Source organism: Gopherus flavomarginatus, chromosome 17 (genome assembly GCF_025201925.1).
Source record: "Gopherus flavomarginatus isolate rGopFla2 chromosome 17, rGopFla2.mat.asm, whole genome shotgun sequence".
Lineage (NCBI taxonomy): Eukaryota > Metazoa > Chordata > Testudines > Testudinidae > Gopherus > Gopherus flavomarginatus.
The window spans coordinates 7,688,460-7,709,486 of record NC_066633.1 but is presented as its reverse complement, the minus strand read 5'-3'; the positions used below and the strand labels follow the sequence as shown (position 1 = coordinate 7,709,486).

The following is a 21,027-nucleotide window of genomic DNA, read 5'->3' as shown; positions in this document are numbered from 1 at the left end:
CCCGGCCACATCTCCAACGCACTGCTAGATTCGGACCCTAAACTCCTTGAATTCAAACGACTAAATTAGCAAAAGAGGCCAGTACAGCAGCAACTTGTTTGCAACAGCTCGCTTTCCTGTCTCTGGCTGCATATTCAAACTTGCCGCTGGGACCTGCCTCCTGTGCAGCTCTCGGATCTGGTTGGAGATAGACGGGGAAAGAAATCGAGGCTGCCAAGGGAAGGGAGGAAGAAAAATCTCCCCATGCCACACATTCAATTTCTCTCTCTCTCTCTTTTAAAAACTTCTTTCCCTCTTCCCACCCCCCGTTTCCCCTGGACTCCAGTTGAAGGGGGCAGAGCTCTGCAGCCTCCTAAACTCTGATTTGCTGCATTGGATCTCGATTGACAATCTCTCGCATCTGCTTTAAAAGAAGAAGGGAAGAAAAAAAAGTTTCCACTCCTCGATTAGTCAGGGGAAGGGGGACATCACTTGGGAGGGGAAGCCCGAGAAGAATCAGACCAAGAGGAGGAGGAGAGACGAGAGGGAAGCGAAGAAGGACCTGCTATACCAAGGAAGCAAGACACGCCAAAACAAAAATACAGTAACAGAGAAAGTTGAGACCCTCATCCTAGTTAATACCAATCAGACACACACGTCCAGCTCATGGCTTTATAAAAGTTGTTTCTTCTGGGGGGTGGGGGATCTGAGCCTTTTACTTTGATTTTTCTACCCCAGACCTAAGGTTGTGTGAGCGTTTGCTCAATCTCCCCCCCAAGCTGATCTCCCTTTTATTGTGGACCATGGATACGCACACAAGGTGGAAAAGAAGAAGTTGGATAAGGACCAAAACTATAGCAATATTTCTCCTCTGTGCAATTTCTCAAAGCAAAGCAGGTAAGGCACTTTTGTTTATCTGCGTTCTTCGTGTCCTTAATAAATAGTTTGCCTGCAGGCGACAGAAATAGTTTTCTCTCTCCCTTATTTAACTTAGCCTTGTTAAAACATGATTGCTGTTAACTAATGTTCATGTCATCTGTGTCTGGAGCAAATATATGGGTGAACTGGCTGAAGGCTTCAGAAAACTTCTAACAAGAAAGAAAAGCTTGCTTTCTATTGCGCTTTGCAAAACAGTTGTCTTTTCTTACCCAATGCATTCCCAAAAAAAAAAAAAAAAGTTTTAGCTGCCTAAGTCCTGTGAATGCCATTTGTCAGGGGGCCCATAAAGGGGAGAAAAGTTAAAACACAATCCTTTTCCCCCTTAAAACAGATCTGCCAGTTGCCAGGCACACTTAAAAAAAAAAAAGGAATCAAAATGAATTTTGAGTGATTTTTGTTGTTTTCACTATACAGATATTTTGAATTAATTGTAAACGTCTCTTCTTTGCATAGTTTCTGCTGGAAGAGAGCAAACTTTTGTCAAGAAATAATCGGGTCTCTTCTCTCCCTGATCAAAGCAAGCGATCTCAGTGCAAAAAGCTTTTGCAAACTTTGCTTTTAGAAACTTAGAAAGCGGACGCCCTCTGTTGTATGCTGCCTGTACTTTTGTTAACTCAGTTTTCACCCCCCTCCTCCCCCCCAATCACCGTGGCTGGGTTTGTTAAAGGAGAAACTACAAAATGCAACAGTTGGGACAAAACCCAGCAGCTCCACGCGTCACCTTTTTTGCATTCTAGAAAAGGGGGACTGAGTACTTGATTTTGTTAGTTACTTTTTGAGAAGTTTTTTTTGGTTAATTTTAATACTGGCTTTGACAGTTATTAACTCTGGAATGCATAGGCTGGATAGATGAATATTGATGACTCTACCATGGAAGTTCTTTGAACTTACAATAGTTTAACTCTACTGAGGCTCTGAAGGGTACCTGCAGAGGTTTGTGGTCTGCGAATACTAAAGAACAACATTTATTTTGGGTTTCCTTTTATAGTACTGCGGGAGGAAGAATAAAAGGAGGTTTTGGGGGCAAAGCCACTTTGATGGTTTTAAAAGGCGAGATAGGAACCATGACGGAGTTTTGCAGGACAGTTAGAGCCAACTGAATGGGTGGCAGCTAATGTCAAACTGAGATTCCAATGTTACTGACTAGCAAAAGCATTTAATACAGCCTGTCATAGCTTCAGCCTTAATTCTGAAGTTTGCATAAGTTCGTCTGGAAGCCCAACCACTGTTTGGCACATTATGTGTTACCAAGACAAGCCATGGGGGATTCAGACCATAACAGAATAATGATCAATTATTGTCATTTCAAGGTTCTTCCTTCTAACCCAAGAGGACCTATTTATAAAAAAGGAGAGGAGGGACTTGTCAAAAATTGCAAGAAAAAGTTCTTAGGTGAGATAGAAAATATTTAGTTTTTCCACCACTGAAGTTCTAATATCACCTCAGAGCGACTCCCAGATGGTCTATTGCATTGCAAATCTATTGGATTATGACCTGGAGCAATTGTCTTTGGCTGGATAGGGACCGGATCTGATTTCCATCTTCATATTTGGATAGAGGAAAGAATATTTTCTGGGACTATCCTCTTTCAAAGCAGTCAGCTCCTGGACAGTACATCAGTGGCCATTTTATTACCTTCTTTTGTCATTTGTAGACTGCTAAATCCTTGTCAATTTCAGAAATTTAAATGGAAAAAATACAAAGTTTTTGCAGTCCTGTTGCAGACCAATTAGCCAGGGATGTATTTAGTAGTGTCATTGCAGTTTAGACATACTGTCAGTCTATGTTCTTTGGAGTGCTTTTATGGAAACTACCCATTGGCTTCAGGGAGATTGGGATCAGGAGCATGGAGTTATGTCCATCTAACACTCATTATGGACTAGGAGGTTCCATGCATCTATAACTGTCAGTGTATAGAAATCTTTCTGTTCTGAGTAGCATCTCTCTTTGAAGTGAAAGGTCTTGAATGTTCCCAGTGAGCTTCCTGGTATGTTATTGGATTACTCAGATGTGGGAGGAGCCAGATTTGGTTATTTAAAGGCAACGTCTAACGTTCTTTTATCTGGTTAACTTCTCCCCAACCGCAGTTAAGTTCTCTTTCCCCTTTTATTTAATCCCAATTTCTTAAAAGGACTAAAATAAAACAGAAATAAAATGCAATGAAATGAAATGAAAACTCACTTCTCCTTTGTCCTGCTCAGGAGCAAATACACCCCTGCTATTCAAGGGGGAAAAGAAAATTATTTGCAGACGTTGATTTATTCTAGAGGCTATGCCATATGTGACATGAGCTGGGCTGTCTTAGTGATTCCTTTCCAAGCCACAGTGACCCCTGTTCTGTTTTTTTTTTTTACAAGTGGTGTCACATTGAATTTAACTGACAGACAAAGTTGGAGTCTCTCTTTATTTTTACAGATCCTCATAAAAGTGAATCAGGTTTCTGGGTGAATATTTTTGGAAACAGCCATTTCCTTTAGTGGTGGAGAAAAATGTAATAATGCACAGCATGGTCTTTGAAAGAAATTAAAAATGCTGGAAATTATTAAGTATTTTGTTACCATCTGTTGCTTCTCCCCTTGGCTGTTTACAGTAGTCTAGAATGAGCTAAGGAAATAATATTCTTAGTATCTGGCCACTTAGGACAGTTTAATACTTTTTCCAGTTGAAAAGGATAGGAGTGGCTATACTGGGAGAAATATGACCCTGTTAGTCTGGAATGGATGTCAGGTGACAGTTCTGATGTCCAATGGAAAACGTGCATTGTGGTCCCATTGTTTGTGACGTGCTTCTTGAGAAGGGGGAGAATTATACCACCTTGGAACAGAACTTTATGGATAATTTGTTTTTTTTAATAAGCTACGGTAGTACATGCCCCATTCCGAAGTTGACAGGGATGCATCGGAGTCAGCTGACTAGCATCCCTTATTCAGTGAAACCATGTATATTCCAAAGGCAGGATGCAGATGCTTCTCAAACCACTCCCCCTTCCCTATAGTGGTCTCTTCCCCATTGTCACTTAGAATGACATGTGGGGTGAAATACAGTGTCAGTGCCATAACCAAGGGGCCAATTCAGCCAGCTACGGAGTGGCCTCAGTGCCCAACAAAATTGATGGAAATTGTGCACACTCCGTATTCGGCGTTATTAGGCCCCAGCACCATTGTTTTTTGCCTTGGCCCTAAATGACCAGGGATAAACATTCGACATGGTGGAGAATGCTCTGAAAACCAGTGCGGACAGGGGCATGGCTCCTTCTCCACTAAATGCACTTAGGAATTGTCAGTGTCATGCTGCAAGTGGGCCTGTTAATCGGGGCCTTTTAGCCGTCAGTACTGGACCCTTTACGCTTTCGAGCTGATTTCTCCTCCTTGTGGTTTGAAGGCTGATGAGTCATTTTGGGTATAATTATCCTAGATCTGCAACACGGATTCCTACTGCATGAAAAGCCCTTTAATAATAAGATTAATCCTATAAACAAAAGTATTTTGCCCTTACTCTTAGGGCATGCAGAAATCATGGCTCTGTTAGGACCAACAGAAGGAAACTGCACAGAAAGTATGAATCCTTACCAGGGCTGGTGCAACCATTTAGGCGACCTAGGCGGTTGCCTAGGGTGCTAGGATTTGGGGGGTGCCATTTTCTTCGGCAGCAACTGCGGCAGCCGGATCTTTGGCTGCCCCGGTCGCCACTGGCATTTAGGCGGAGGGAGCTGGGGCAGGGAAGCGCGGGGAGAGCTGCCTGCAGCAAGTAAGGAGGGGGCAGCATGCAGGGGAACTCCAGCTCACCCCTACCCCGCCTCCTCCCCGAGCACGCCGTTCCTGCTTCACTTCTCCTGCCTCCCAGGCTTGCGGTGCCAATCAGCTTAGGCGCCGCAAGCCTGGGAGGCAGGAGAAGTGAAGCAGTGATGGTGTGCTCGGGGTGGAGGCAGAGCAGGGGTGAGCACGGGTGGGCGGGGTGCCTCAAGGCGGAGGGTGGGGGGTGGGGAGCTGCAGCAAGGGGGCACCTCAGGGCAGAGGGAGGGAGCTGCCGTGGAGGGGGGCCTCTCAGGGCTGAGGTGTGGGAGGGGGAGGGCGCAAGGTGGAAGTTTCGCCTAGGGCATGAAACATCCTTGCACCGGCCCTGATCCTTACTATGGGAAAAGGGTCCAAAGGGTCTTGTTTAAAGGGACAAAACCGCTCCCTTAGGGGTTTTCTTTTTAACACACAAAGCAATTGAAGCTAATCATTAGATTGGCGTGGTGCCTCCTGATTACTCTGACAGGTCGCAGCGTAGTGATAGTCTGTTTGCCGCAGACATCTGTCAGTTAAAAGTCTTGGCACAAGCTGAACATGCGGTTCCCATTTTCTTACTTTTCATACCCTTGTGCTATGTGCCAGGGATCCAGATGTGAGAGATGAAAGGAGAAGAGTGGGTGTGTGCACTGAGAAAGGAAGCCATGGAGGTGAGCTCAGATTCCCAGTTTGTGGCACTGGTAGGAGGATTAACAGCTCTGAGGATAAAGGAGGTTCTTTCAGCCACCACAAAAAAGTGCTTTTTGTAGAGGAATCATGTGGCTTGTTGGAAAGTCCTGAACATGGCATAAAATACGTTTCTATCCTGGGGCCGGTCAGAATCAAACTTGCCTTATTAACCAGGTATAACCCACTGCTTGAAACTTCATAGGATGTGTTGTGGGTGGTATTTCTGTCTCTGTGTGGTGCATATAAACATCTGTACTGTACCTGGCACACCATGTAACACTTTGTAGTTACTGTGTCTGGATTCATCTTTTTCCCTGTGGATCTTGAAGAATATGTTAAGAAAGGGAATTTTGGCAGGTCTGGTAAAGTCTGAAGTCCTGTAAATAAACGGAAGTGGAGTTAGCCCTTTGTCATGTGACAATAGTAAGGAATCACAGAACTAAATGCTTTCCTCCAGCACTGCATAAGGAGCTTTATTAAGATAAAGAAATCAGCATTATCACTAAGCTATTCCTTTCTCCTCTTCCTCATCCTGAATGTCTTCTGGCTATAGATTCAAAGAAACAGTACATATATCCTCATAGCCTCTTTGAATTTTTTTTTCAGAGGGAGGCACTGGCATAAAAACAGATGTGAATAAGCAAAATACACATATGTGGCATATACCTCTGCATCAGTGAAAGTACCCATTTATAGACACATGGCTTAGATAATCCAAGGTTTCTGTCTGGACTTGAGAAATAAATCTATAAGAGCAGACTTTCCAGGAAATGGCTCTTTGGTCTGTTTTTAAAAATAGGAGATTTGGTAATTTATTTCCTGTGTCTGCCTCTCCTCCCTCTCCCTGCCCTGTCATCTCACTTTAATCTTTGTCCAGAGTTTAAGTATACTTCCTGGAGCAGAAGTTTAATGTTAGTGATAGGAACATCCGTTCTCAGAGAGCCTGATCCAGCTTCCGTTAAAGTCAATGGATAGATTCTTATTGATTTCAGTGTGTTCTGGTCCATAAAGCATAATATATGAGTAAATACTTGTGAGTGTTGAGTCTGTTTTTAAGATTTCAGATACTCTGAGTAATAACAGTGAATAAATAAATAAAAAGATCACTTTTTACGCCTTCCTTCTTGTTGGATGGGACACCTGCTGGCACTTCTAACAGATTTATCTTTAGACAGCATGAACCTGTCTGTCTGTACTGTCAGTATGATGATTGTGCATGGATTGTTAGGCAGAGACTTTTCTGAAGCCACTTAAGAAATATGAATGCACCGTATCTGTTCATTTCAAGGGGGGACCGTGTGTCTAAATCTCTTTTTGGCTATGAAAATCTCAGCCATAGATTTTTAAGACCAGCAGGGATAACTTCTCTGACCTCCTGCATCACACAGGGCCTAGAATTTCACCCAGTGATTCCTGCAAGGGAGGGAATTGTTCTTCCTTAGTACATTATTGACTACTCTGGGACCCTGTAGTTATTTAATTCATTGTACGTGTTTGCATGTATTCTGTAGACTAGGGTGACCTGATAGCAACTGTGAAAAAACAGGACAGGGGGTGGAGGTAGGCTCCTATATAAGAAAAAGTCCCCAAAAAACGGGACTGTCCCTTTAAAAACAGGACTTCTGGTTACTCTACTGTAGACAAGTATCAAATGCAGGAATAATTTAAGAACAGTGCCAGTAAGTGCCCTATGTGGCTCATGATTGGAGAGTGGGCAGAACAGTGTCCTGTAGAGATGGAATGGTAGAGTGGGAATATAGGGGATCTGGCTAGGAGTCATTTCTGAGTCTGCCATTGATTTGCTATGTGGCCACGTCATCCCAGTTGGGATTTCCAAAGTGCCCTAAGAGGTTTAGACACCTGTCTCCCATTGAATTTCAAAATCCCAGTTGTAGTCCCTGAGTGCTCCATTTTATCCTTTTGCAAAAGGTCTGGGGTGATGCTGTTTGTTTTTCTACCTTCCTTGCAAGCCATGTGGGAGGGAATGTGGGAGATCAGTAATCTAGAGATCCCCAGGCCAGAAGGGACCATTGTGATCGTCTAGTCTGATCTCCTGTATAACCAGCCAGAGACCTTCCCCCAAATAATTCTTAGAGCAGATCTTTTGGAAATGCGTTGAATTTTGATTTAAAAATTGCCAGTGATGGAGAATCCACCACGCCCCTCGGTAAAATGGTGCCAGTTGTAATTACCCTCACCATTAAAAACTTACACTTAATAGATGTTTGTGAAGTGCTCTGTGATCCAAAAATGGAAGGTGTGTGATGCAGATTCTATTATCATTCTTGCTATTGCTGCTAGTTGAAAAAACTGGCAACCATATTTTGGGGTGAAAAAAAAATCTCAACAATCTGGCAAGCCAGCTCCAATGACAATATTTTGTGGTCTAGGTTGGGGTCCATTGCCAGGGTGAGACCCATCAAGTGGCAGAGGCCAGCGACCGCCAACATCTTAGTTCTCTTCTCTCATCATGCACCATAGTGTGACTCCACTGACTTCAGTGATTGACACTGGTCTTAAGTGCAAGGGCAGTGAGGTCCTTTGATGGGCAGCTTTCCAGCCACACAGCTGTTGAAACAAGCTCTGCCCTGGGTGGTGAGCCCCCAGGCGGAGGAAGAGGAAAAGCCACAAGTGTCCTAAGGGCCTTGCAGACAAGAGAAACATCCTTCCAGGGACATGAGATCCTTGTTCCATTTTTGGTGCAAGTTGCAGACGTGATTGCTTTGTACTTGAACAGCCTTGTTTGCCCACAGGATGGTTGTTATTAGTAATCATTAGTACGGCTCCATACATGCACAAGACACATTCCTTGCCCTGAACAGTTTTTACAATGTAAAACAGGAAAATGGGGACAAAGGTAAGGGAAGGCATGGGGAGAGTTTTGAGAATCGCCTTGGAGGAATAAACTAGATCTCTTAACTAAAAATGAAATTAAGGCATTTAAGCATAATGTTAATTTGGGATGATGTGGGGGCATGTTTAATTCCTTCAGATAGTAATCATTATTTGTAGTGAGCCAACAATGTGCTAAGTACTTTAGATGAATATGAAGACTAGGGGCCTGATTCAGATCTTGCTTGCATTGGTTTTCCATTGCCGTAGCCCCATTAACATCAAGGGAGTTACTGCCAGTTTGTTCCAGTGCAAGTGAAATAAGAATGGAGAACGAGATTTCCACTCCAGCGCTTATAGTCTAGTTAAACATTGTGCAAATAGGTATATAGGGGTGAAAAAACCCACTGAAGAGGAATGATGCAAGTGGGGTGAATGAATGCTGAAGTTAGGCAGCATCTCTTTAATTCCATGATTTAGCTCTCTCTCTCTCTCTTTCTTTCTGTGTATGTGTGTGTGTGTGCATGTAGGAGGAAACTTGGGGTAGGGATTGTTAGCCTGTCTTAATAAATCTGTTTGCAGGAGGCTCTTAAAGGAGGAAAGAGTCCATGATGTATTTTCCTTTGCAAAACATCCAGAGTGATCAGCTCTCTAGTTCTGTGTGTGGTGTCTGTGGGTTGCAAGCATGCAGTGTTGAAGGTTAGATTTGGTATCCTAACCGTTGACTGAATACCACAGCCTCAACCAACAAAAGTTGTGTTTGTTTTCCCAGTTGTTGTGCATATCAAAGGGAGAATAAAGGCTTTTCTACATATGGCTTTATTCTGGACTAGGTACTCCAAGTGGATGAAGCTAAACCAGAAAAGACTCTTCTTTTGAAACACAAGTGTCCACAGATGGCGTTATCCCAGAATATCTATTCTGATTTAAATTCACACGCTACTTTAATCCGAATTGTCTTTGAAGTGTAGACAAGCCCTAAAAAGGGGGAAACCCTGGTGTGTGTCTGATGTGCATGCACTAGATACGTGCACATGCACAGCCACAAGTTTGTCCCAGAGTATACGTTTACAAAAAGACGGTTTTCTTCTAGCTTTTGGGATGCCAGGACTCCCCTGTTCTATCTTGTGTTACCAGGAGTGCCTTTATTCAAAGCCCTGGGACTCAGCACTGAGCTATGCAATCTGAACGTTACCAATCATGACTGCACTGCATGAGTAAGCACAGGACACAGATGAAACTCTCAAAGCCCCGTCTTGGCCTGCACTGGGTGCAAAACCTGGGACGGAGTCTCTTGGGGTGAGGAGGCGTCTATCCTGTGGCTGTTCCAAAATCCAGGACAGAATTCTAGAGGGGATTCCCCCTGTGGTATCGCATCCCACATGTACACTCCATGGCTCTTTTTATAAAAGGGAAATGATCATTGCTAGTCAAGGACAGTGACTCATCCTGTGAGTCATGCAGAAAGAATCCAACTGTGTCTGGGATCCTCTGAAGGAGGATTTCCTCATTGGCTCATGGTGGTCAGCTGACCTGCTGTTGAGGGAGTCCCCATATAATAAAGAGGGATCTCTTTTTCCCTTTGTTTCATTCAAAGCTGTGCTCACTGAACATAAATGACAGCGCTTTCAAATTCCTTACTATTTTACTGAGTCCCAGGGTCAGAGCCGCTGTTACCCTTTGAGCTGCTTGAATTACTACTGCTTTTTATTTTTATTTTTTTTAGATAGCAGTTTCTCTCCAACGTAACCCATCCAGGCTATAGCTGGAAAACTGGCAAGAATAGCAAATTGGAAGGCACTGAACCGTCTTTTGTCCTGGTGGGGTGTGTGTGTGTGTGTGTGTGTGTGTGTGTGTGTGTGTGTGGTGTGGGTGGGAAGGGGGGTGGTTTGGAAAGCTTTCAGCACAGACGGGCCCTTTAAAAGGTCTTAATTCATGAGCTTGTTGGAAGATCTTCAAGTCTTGGTTGGGACCTTTGCTAAACACGTGGAGTCAGTAGGAGTGACATTCAGTCCTGTGCACAGAGCCTTCACAAGGCCCACGTACTACTGAAACTCTCATTTGCGGGGGGGGGGGGGGACTGTGTTGATACATAGGTCCCTGCTGTCTCCCTGCATGGGGGTGAATTCCACCCGAAGTCCAGCAGAAGGTCTTGTGGCACAGATGGAGACGCTTTTAGCTGTTAAAAAGTCCTGCTGAGGATCCGTAGGGCTCTGTATCCAGGCATGGGGTATATGCGAAATGGGCATGTGCACTCTGGAGTGTTTTCTGACCTAGAAAAGGCCTTTGGAAGATCTGGACTGTTTTATCTTTATCAGCTCTTCCTCCCAGCATGCTCCTGTTAGCCTCCCTACATCACACCTGATAGAAGGAGGCTATCGCTGGCAATTCAGCGCGCTGGGGCAGAGCTGGAGAAAGAGGCTCATCGCACTCCAAGAATTTCCGTAGTTTCTCAGTGGGCTTCAGGTGAGAGGGGTATTCCGAGGGCTGAGTATCCCTGCTGTAACGTATGCAGGCGCCTCATTCTCTGTGCCTCGCGGGGGTCCTAGCATGAACATGAGGAACAAAGCTAGTGCAGACTGAAGGCCCAAGCCTGCAATCTTCTGCTCATGAAGCCCACGCCAGCTTGGAGTGGCTCTCTGTCACTCTCTGGGATGGATGAGCCTGCTCCAGCCTTGGGGAGGAGAGCGGGGTTTTGTAGCTCAGGCAATAGAAGCTCTTGTATTCAGATCCAGAGGTCCCAAGTTCGGTGTCCGCTGTGGATGACCCACCCAGAGGTGTGGCATTACACTCTAGATTTCTTTAGGGGTAAAACAAGGACTAAGAGTCTGATCCAGCAGATGTGCTGGCATCAATAGCAATGCAGCCACTGATGGCAGGGTCAGATAGATGAGTAACAGCTTGCAAGACTGGGCCTTTAAATAGGATTGCATTTGAGGCCTGATGCAGAGCCCACTGGAGTCTAACAGAGAAACTCACGTTAACTTTGGGAGGCTTTTGATCAGACCCTGGGTGCTTTAAGGACCCAATCTTACAAGATACTGAGCAACTTCTGGAGGTACCAAGTGTCCTCAGTTCCCATTTACTTGACTTGGAGCTGTGAGTGCCCAGTGTTTCCAGGCATTGCAAGATTGATCCCTTAGCTGCTATAGTGACTTAGAAGTCTTGGCTAGGATTCAGCATGGTGCTTTTAGGAGAGAGAGAAAAATGCCCAGAACTACAATGAATAAACAAATGCAGTTCTTATCCCACTCTGATCACTGGTATTTGAGCACCTTCCACTGGGAAATTAAGCTATGTGACTAACATCTGCCACAAGTGGTTTGTTCTCTCTCTCACCTTCTCCGCAGGGGGAGAATTGTGTCTGCAGTGGAAAGTTGTGATTGAGTAGGGTTTTGTTTTGGGTGGATTTGTTATTTTTAAATATCCATGCTGCTCTGTGCTTTACATGAGAGGAGACTGATCAGAGAAGTGTAGCTGGCACTGGGAGCAGAAGGTGGTGAGATTGGGATGGTGGTAGGAATTTGTTCCATAGTTTGGGACTGGCCCTTGAGAAAGCTCCGTCTCCTGCACAGATGGGCTTTATCCTGATGGTCGGAAGCTCCATTGTGCCAGAGGAGCGGAGTTGTCAACCATAGTCCTCATCTCTGAGCTTTAGACCCTTTTAGAGATGCTGGGCCCAGGTCACTGAGCACCTTGAAGATAAGGATGAGCCCTCAGACTTGCCTCGGTATTCTGCAGGGAGCCGCACAGAGAGCAGAGGATGGGAGTGATGTGTGTGCCATCTGCCATGCTGCTGAGGAGATGCACCGCAGTGTTGTGTACTAGCTGGAATTTCCTAAGAGCTGAAGAGTTCATGCTCAGGTCTATCGCATTCCCCTTGTCCAGACAAGAGGTGATAAAAGTGTGAATAATAGAGCCCAGATCATTGTCCACCAGGTGGGGATGGAGTGTCCTAGGCAACTGGAGGTGGTAGAAGGTGGTGTGCTGCTATGTGAGAGCTTAGCATCAGCAAGGAATGTAGGAATCCTCCTAACCTATGGATTATGTTGGGTATGTGCCTTCAGCCAAAGGAGACTGCTGCATCATAGCTGCAAACGCTTCAAAGTCCTTTCCTTTGCTCACCCGCACCACCTGGGTCCTGCTCAGGTTCATCTTCAGATATTTGGTAGTTGCATTTTTCCATGCAGAACGTTAACCCTCTCCCTCATCTTGCAACCTCAGCTTGCTGCAGAGAGCTTCTTGGGGACTGCGTTCTCCAACTGCCTTACTCTATATCAAAGCCTTGATTCTTACTGGAGTCAAATTCACTCAGCTATGTGCTGAGTCTGCAAGCTGGCTTCCTTTTTTTTAACTGTCAATAGAGACCTTTGTATGAAAAAAGAAAAAGAGACAAATGTGGGAAGAGCGAGCGAAAGTGGCAGGCGAGGACGACAAAAAAAAAAGGGATGGATGCATGGAAAAACTCGTTAAAATACAAAGATGATATATGGAAAAAATGGAGGTTGGCAGCATGCTGTAATCAGCCACTTGGTTATTGTTCGTCAGTTTCAGGTCCTTGAACCAGAGCTGAGCACTGAATGTGCAGTTAAAGTGATGTCGTGGTTTTCCTGTGGACATGTCTGGAACCTCATCGGAGCAAGAAATAGAAAAACTAAACTAAAAAGTGCCCATTGTGCAGTTCTTCTGGTTTTTTGAGTTGCTATTTCTTTTGGAAGCAAGATGCTCCTAACATTGCTTAGGAGTCTTGAGGCTTCTCAAAGATCGTAGAATCAGAGAAATGTAGGGCTGCAAGGGACCTGGAGAAGTCACCAAGCTGAGCCTCCTGCACTGAGGTGGAACCAAGTAAACCTAGACTATCCCTGACAGATGTTTGTCCAACCGGTTCTTAAAAACCTCCAATGAAGGACTGTCCAGAACCCCCCCTTGGAAGCCTGTTACTGAGTTTTGCAGATGAAAACCATCACTTCTTGTCCTACCTTCTGTGGACACAGAGAGCAATTGATCGCCATCCTCATTAGAACAGCCCTTAACATGTTTGAAGACTGTTATCAGGTCCTTCCCTCAGTCTTCTTTTCTCAAGACTAAACCTGCCCAGTTTTTTACCCTTTCCTGGCCTGCATCCTGCAGGAGGTCAGACTAGATGATCATAATGGTCCCTTCTGACCTTAAAGTCTATCAGTCTATGAGATCAGGTTTTCTAAAGATGTAGTTTTATGAAAAAACAAATCTACCATAGTATTTATATATTTACCATGCTGGAGTTTTCCTAGCAGTTTAGGCAGTAAACTGAATGGAGAAAGGATGGTCTGAGGGTGAAAGCATTGAAATGAGACTCAGGAGAGTTCATTTCTCAGCTCTGCCCTGGACTTCCGTATGACATAGACTAAGTCACTTAATTTCTCTGTGCCTCAGTTCCCCATCTTTAAAATGGATATAATACATCTCCCTCTCTCGCCCTTTGTCTTGTCTGTTTGGGCCAGAAACTGTTCAGGGCAGGGACCATCTTACTCTGGGACAAATCCTCGGCTGGTGTAAATTGTCAAAATCTTCATTGACCTCAGTGGAACTATGGTAAATTTACAGCCAGCTGTACAGTGCCTCGTACAAGAAGGCCCCAATTTCTGGGGGAGGGACTTGTAGGCGCTGAGATAATACAAATAATAATAATACTGAGCACTGAATTGGCCTATTTATGGCCTATTGGTATGACTCATGTGGGCAGTGCTAGAAATTCAAATCCCAGGACGATCCTGGCTGAGGGAGTGAAAATTATGGCACCTATCCAGCAGGCCGGACTAGACGATCCCAGGCCTTCTGTTTTATGTCACCAATTCATAGATTATATCTTTAAAAAAATAGTGAAATATAAAACTTTTTTTTCTCATCCCCAGCCCCCCGGGTTAAGTTTCTGGTTATATTTGAAAAGGCTGACGGTTGTTCCTTTGTCGTAGGAACAAAAACATAGTGTGCTCTTCTGTTAACAGAACCTGTCTCTGTGGTACACATTGTGACTTCTTTGAGTTTTCCGTGTCATTTTACAGCTTTTCTCTGTGCTTCTGGTGTAAACCATATGGGAGCATGGGGTGTTGTGCTGTTAGAGAAAAGGCACTATTCTTCTTAGGGCAAATTGAACCACTAAATATGACCAAGTATTGAAAACACATAAGGGATTCCCTGAACAGCACGGCAGATACTTCAGCTTGCTAGGGAAAAAAAACAGACCTCAGAAAGTTAGAGTACGTGCATGTGTTGCAAATGGAAATTGGGGTACTGGATACTGAAACATCCTAGCATTCAAAGCCCAGTGGGAATATTATAAAACTAGACAGCTATAAGCCAGGAAAAGAAGGCAAGGAAAGATGATCCCAGTGTGTCTTTTAGGGAGTTTTTAGTTAGTAACATCCAGCTATTTTTACCAGTTTAAGTAGGTTGGGAAAATGATGCCAAGTCGTTTTGCTTCGTTTCCATCTACTCTTTGGTAATGTAGACGGCAGTAGGAATGGATCCACCACCTGGCGATAGGCCTGATTTGTCTGAAAGAGCTCAGCTCCCATGTATTATGTTGCAGTAGGACCTAGAAGCTTCAGCCTCACTGTAGCAGGTGTAGTACACCCATGGAACAAAAAGACAGTCCCTGCCCCCACCTCCCAAGTTTACGATCTAACGGTGAACTCTTGGCCCCATTGAAGTCGATGGGAGTTTTGCCATTGCCTTCAGTAGAATCAGGATTTCACACCTAACTTGAAAATCGAATCTCGTCAAAGTGCTCAGTAGCAACTGTTGTTCTGAATGTCAGGGGAGGGATTCTCCATTGTTCTCAGTGGGAGCAGCAGGGTGCCGAGCCTTCTTGACAATCTGGTCACATGACTGTATTTAGATCTCCGCGTTAGCTCAGGATTATCCCGAACTGCGTGCCTGGGTTGGGCACTACATTTGCAGCCAGATTGGGAGATGCGAATGTTCTCAGGGTAACCAAAGCCGTAAAGTTCCTTTCTTGGCTCAGCCTGGAAGTGAAACATTCTCTCCACAGCTTTCTCTGCCCTCACCTTTCCTGCAAGATGTGGTTAGTGCTCCCAGGGAGTAGCACGGGAGGTTCCCGCTGTGCTGGAGAAAGCTAGGTTTGAGTTTCTGGGGAGAAAACGAGACAGAGAGAAATGCGAGGTCAGCTGCTGGAGTGTTTGGCTGAAGGGACTGTCCTACTGTTCAGTTGCCAGCGATTGATTTAGAGTTTCATTTACGAGTCGGCTGGAGTGTCTGTGTAAAGGAAACGTATCAGTCCTTTGGCCGAGCCGCATAGTGGAGCCTTGCAGAACAGCTTACTGCTGTGTTTTGTTTTTAAAGACGATACTACGGTAAGAATTCCAGGAAGCCAGAGCCTCCCTGTAACCCCTAGGATGCACTGCAACATGCATCTTATGCAGGGATTCTGGCAGTAAGGGATGCAAGACAGATCTGTGCAGCTGCACTCTTCAGACTCTGGATGGGTAGCAGTGAGTTTGAGCATGAAGATGTGGGTTCCTGTGGACCCCTCCCCAAGGTGTCCAGTGATGGAATACTAACGTGTCTGCCACATGCTTCGTTTTAGAATTACAACTCTCCAGCTGCATAATGCATCCATCGTATGTATGCCTCTTTTTGTAACCTGCACTATTACAGGTGAATAGAAAAGCCCTGGGTGATGAGTCACTGTGAATACAAGTGGAGGGCTCTGCAGGAGGAATAGAAAAAGTGATTTATGAGGTAGGATTCAGCTGGGAGCAATCAGTGTTGTTCAGCTGACTTCAGGGGAGCTGCACCAATTGACATGAGGTTAGCAAGGGTCCAAGATGGAAGTCTGCTGTTGTAGCTGCCTTGATCTCCCTAGCTTTAAACAAGGATAGTGCTAGATCTAGGGAAGAGCACAAGCGGTAAGTAGAGGCCACCATTTCAAAGGTGTTTGGGCCATTGCTGCTGTCAAAACATTAAAACATAACAGCAAGCATTAAGGAGCCCTCTCTTGCCTTTTGGTCCCTCCATCAACCTCCCCCCCCGAAAAAAAAAAGAGCTCTGTGTAGCATGAAAGCTTGTCTCTGTCTTCTCCACCAAGAGAAGTTGGTCCCATCAAAGATGTTATTTCACCCACCTTGTTTCTCTTTCTCAGACTTCACAACAGGCTTGTTTGTAGATGGCTACGTTACCCTGGCCTTTCAGGATTGTGGAGATAAAAGTCTCACTCCCCCATCATCCCCTGATTATTTTTTTTTCCCCATTGAAAAACAGTTTTGATTGGAAATTTTCAACCAGCCCTTGGAAAGGCCCATCTGTCTTCTCTGTCCAGTGCAGGGTTGTTCCCAATAGTCCATTTCATGTCCATTTCCCTGCACAGTGTTGATCAGAGGTGTTCCTAAGAGATGCATCTTCTTCCTGAGATACCAGGAAGACAGGTGAGCAGAACAGGTCAGATCAGGACGATTCCTTGCGAGCAGACATCATAGCCAATTAAATATTGGCAGGGCCACAAAAGATTAAGCTGCAGGGGCTCCCACCCTCAGGAGGGTCCTAGCATGCTCAGCCCCCCTAAGTGCATCCCTTGAATGCTGTAGGAAAGGCCTGAGAATTGTGGCATGCTAGGCCTTAACTGAGGGATCACCTTTGGCAACACGGGTGAGTCGCAGCGCTGATTCATGTGTTCGCCACCCACAGCTCACCCCCATCCCCTACCCTGGCTCTGGATTAAATGCTCAGCTGTAAATTAAGCTTTATAATTTCCTGCTCGAAAGCTTCATTTTGCACACCCATAACAAATGGTTTAACCACGTGGTCAGAGCACTGAACAGAGACATGTCCCTAGCTGCGTAGCATCTGATTAAAGGGGATTAGCAAGTTGTGGATGGGCGAGTGCCAAGTGTTTGAAGGGATGGGGTGGGGACATGGCCAGGGTTTTCCTTTAATTGATGTTGCTGAGGTGACTTTAATAAAGCAGTCGCAGGAGCCCATGTTGCCAGCTAACAGAATCCCAGCCCAGATGTTTTTCACAATTTCTTCTAAAGAGGACTAGTGTGGCTTTAAATCACAGGCACCTCTTGTACTAGCAAAGTTCCTGCTTCATGTGACTGAGGCCATGCTCCCTGGGGATCTCCGGCATCTGACTAATTGTTTTTACTATCAAGGAGGGAGGTGCAGGGACTATATGGCTGTTTCTGACTTGTGTCTCAGTGCAGTTGACCCAGTAGGGCAACATGGAGAAGAGACTCATGACCACTGGCCTATATAACTTATGTCATATCTGCACGTTCAGATCCATCAGTGATGGACTCTGAAAGGTGACTCCCATAAAATCATAGGAACGGGAAAGGCTAGAAGTGGTGAGGAAATACATTTTTTTTTCTTTTTTGTCAACATTTTCTGCAGGGAGGAAAAAAATCTCCATTTTTCCATGGAAGACTTTGATTTATTGTTTTTGGTGGAGATTTGAATACTGAACAGTTGTAACCAAAACCAAAACTATTTCATTTTTCAACAACAACAACAAAAAATCAAAATTTTCCCATGGAAAGCAGACACCTTTGATATAAATTTTATTTAATTAAAAACCTGTTTTTTTCCCCCATCAAAAAAGAATGTTGATGGAAAATTTTCAACCAGTTCTCAGAAAGACCTATCTGTCTTGTCTGCCTAGTGCTGGATTGTTCCCAATAGCTTATTTCATTATCCAGCACAGTTTTGATCAGAGGTGGTCCTAAATTGCAACACCAGATCCATCTGGCTCCAGAAGGCTCTGAATCTGGCCTCCGTCTTCAGTGAAGACAATGAAGTTACCAGCCAAGAGTGGAGTAGAGCCATAGAGTTTAAGGCCAGAAGGGACCACCAGCTATCTAGCCTGACCTCCTGTAATACAATGGTGAACCAAGTCCTAAGGATATAAGATTGATTTGGCTCACACATTAGAGGGAGCACGGCCCATTTTGCAGATACACTCCTTACACTGTACTATGAGCTCTGTTGTCGCTTCCACCACAGCTTATGGGATGTATGAGTTTTCAGACACACATCCTTCAGGACGTGCTTAGCAACAAGGGGTTTCCCCTCCCTACTGCTTTCTGTTGGTGAAAAGAGAAGTGCATTAGCAATGAAGTTGAGGAGGAATTGCATAGAGCCTGCCCATACTGTACTATACAGTGGGACGACACGTGGAAGAAAGGTACTTGGATGCTGCTGTGTGTAGGTTCAGCATAAGAGAACCTAGCTGGAACAGTTGCCATGTGGGATCAGACCACTGGTCCACCTAGTGTGACCCCTGTTCTGTGACTGTGGTCAGCACCAGGTCTCCGTTTGTTGATCAGTTTGTTGCTTGGAGCTTAAGGAATGATACCGATTATACCCATATCCTATGGAAGTGGAACTGCAGAGTCTGTTCTTAATGAGGCCCAAGTTATCTTCTTAGAGGGTTTTTTTTTTTTTTTTTTTTTTTTGTAAAGGGCAGTCAGGTCACTTAGGAGCCGCTTCACTCTCAATCAGAAATGACATGGGGGCAGGTGGAAATGGCATTTCTTCTTGTTGTGTGCCAAAACAATAGCAATCTGGTCAATTTATGTAGGAAAACTCCTTGAAATGTTCCCTCCCCAGGGTTGGTAGGCAGCAGGAGGAGCATATTATCATGTCCTGTGTTTTTCTGTCTCTCTCTGAAGAGTTTAAATGAAAACAATCTGTCTTTTTGCAACAGTTGGAATCCTTCCCTCTTGACCTTGAGAGCTGGGATTGGAAGGAGGAGCAAACAGCCCCTGGTGCTTAAATCTAGCTCTGTTTTTTGAATTCCAGTCCTGATTCTCAGCAGAATGCAAAACAAAAGACAATAAGAGCCATATTTGACAATATCAATGATCCCAGTGCTGCATAATAATAAAAAAAAAGTCTATCAGGAAAAAGGGTAGTCTTCCAAGGCAAAGATTTCCATTCTGCACTCCGGTGGCTATTGTCTCACAAGGGACAGGTATAAAAACAGCTCAGTGGATGCACATAAAGAAACTCAGACGATCGATGAGTCCTCTCAAACTCTGCACATCAAACCTAACCAAACCCCTTCACTCTCCAAAACTGGAGTGGAACAAGCCTTCTTGTGAGATTTCTGATACTAACAGATTATAGATGAGGTGGAAATATTAAGAGAATAACTTTTTTTGGAGTATTTCAATAAACCTTTGCCCAATCTCTACCAGCCTCGGAAAATGCTGAGCTGGGTGAAAATGAAAAACAGGAAACGAAAGTTATCAATCGATATAAAGATCATTTTTATTATTCACCAGAGAGCGAAGTCCTCTATTATCTGTTTCTGCACAGAACAGGGGCGACATGGGTCATTATATTGGAAACTTCTGAACACAGTTTTGCCCATGTGCCTCAACCTTGGCTTGGAGGGGTCTCCTGTATGATGGAAAAGAGAGACCACTCCATCCTTTACAGTCTGAGCAGAAGGTACCAAAGTTGCCAAGCAGTGCTGGTTGTAATAATGAATTTTGCCTTATGGACACTTCTTTGCTGGGAAGAACTGAGACCCTTTCACTTCCCTGACTTAGGATGGTTTTGAATCAAGAATTTCCCATGTTTTCACATTTTCAAATATACGTGCAGCTAGGTTTAGGTGAAAGTTTGGGTCAGTTCTTATTTTATCCAAATGGGTTCACTAAACCACATTAGCAGAAGAATGTACATTTTCATCATCAGTGCCTGGAAAGGGGAAGGCACCAGCATATACAGGGTCATTATGCCTGGAGAGATGTGGGGTCACTGTTTTAAACCCTGATTAAAATGGCAGAATCCCAGCTGGTGAATCTCCAGCATCCTTGTGTGCTGCACTCCACTCAAGTGTTTGTCGGAGAGGCTCTCCCCTGAGTACCAACCTAGCCCATCCATGCTTAGTGGACAAGGTCTGATGATATTGCAGTACAAAGCTGTATGGCTGCAGATAGTTAGTGGCAGCAGATGGAACTGCAGCCTTTTGGTCTACAGGACGGTTCTTCCACTTTATGTATGGGCTATACAGCACAGTTCTTGCCATAGCATGATGTGGCTGATGGGACTCCATTAGCTGAGTGCAGTGAGGTCTTGCTTTTTAGATTCTTCTTTGGAGAGAGATTGCAGTGGCCCACTTGTCTTCAGAAGCTTGTTTCTCACTCTCAGCTGCTTTTCCTACAGCCCAATAGATGTACAGGCTAGAGGCAGCACTCACAAGCCAGTGCTACCCTCGCCCAGATGAAAGTCGGCAACACTGGCTCACTCAAGACCATTCACAGCCTAGTCCTGGTGCATGTCATAGTTGGAGGAGGTTAGGTGGGGACAGTTGTAATACATTTCATTGACTGTTGACTGTACTTAGTTGGGGAAAGAGAGCTCATAAAACAAACTTCTAACTAAATACCAGCGCAGTCCCCTTGGGAGAGATCTGTTAACCGCTGTTAAACGGTGGAGATCAGACTAGAGATACATTTTATTCTGCTTGAGACCCAAGACACTGGATTTTTAGTTTCTTTCAACCATGGCCACTTCTCACAATTAGGGCATGATCCTCTGAGGTGCTCAACTCCTACTTGCCACAATGAGAGCTGAGAGCACCAGCACCTAGCAGGATCTGTCCCTGAACGGGTGACAGTAGATAGGGTTGGAAATCTTCCATCAACACTTTTTGTCCCCAACAGAAAATGGCAGCTTTGAATAAATGAAAATGTTCTGCAGAAAATGTTGTCTTTCGTTGAAAATTTTCGATTTTTTTCTATTGGAAAACTGAACAACTGAAAATCATTTGTTTTCACCCAATATTTTTTTAAAATCAAAAGTCAAA

At 44.6% G+C, this 21,027-nt stretch overlaps 1 protein-coding gene across 2 annotated transcripts in view; it reads left to right on the top strand.

Moving 5' to 3' along the window:
• Positions 1 to 236: 236 nt before the first annotated feature.
• COL5A1 (collagen type V alpha 1 chain) overlaps positions 237 to 21,027 on the top strand; it is a 245,575-nt gene continuing 224,784 nt past the window's right edge. The window contains exon 1 of one of the 2 annotated variants that reach the window (XM_050926980.1): positions 237 to 876. In XM_050926980.1, the coding sequence (XP_050782937.1) occupies positions 783 to 876 (94 nt within the window). In that variant the 5' untranslated portion in view covers positions 237 to 782. The remainder of the gene's footprint in view (positions 877 to 21,027) is intronic. The other variant, XM_050926979.1, reaches the window with a different exon arrangement.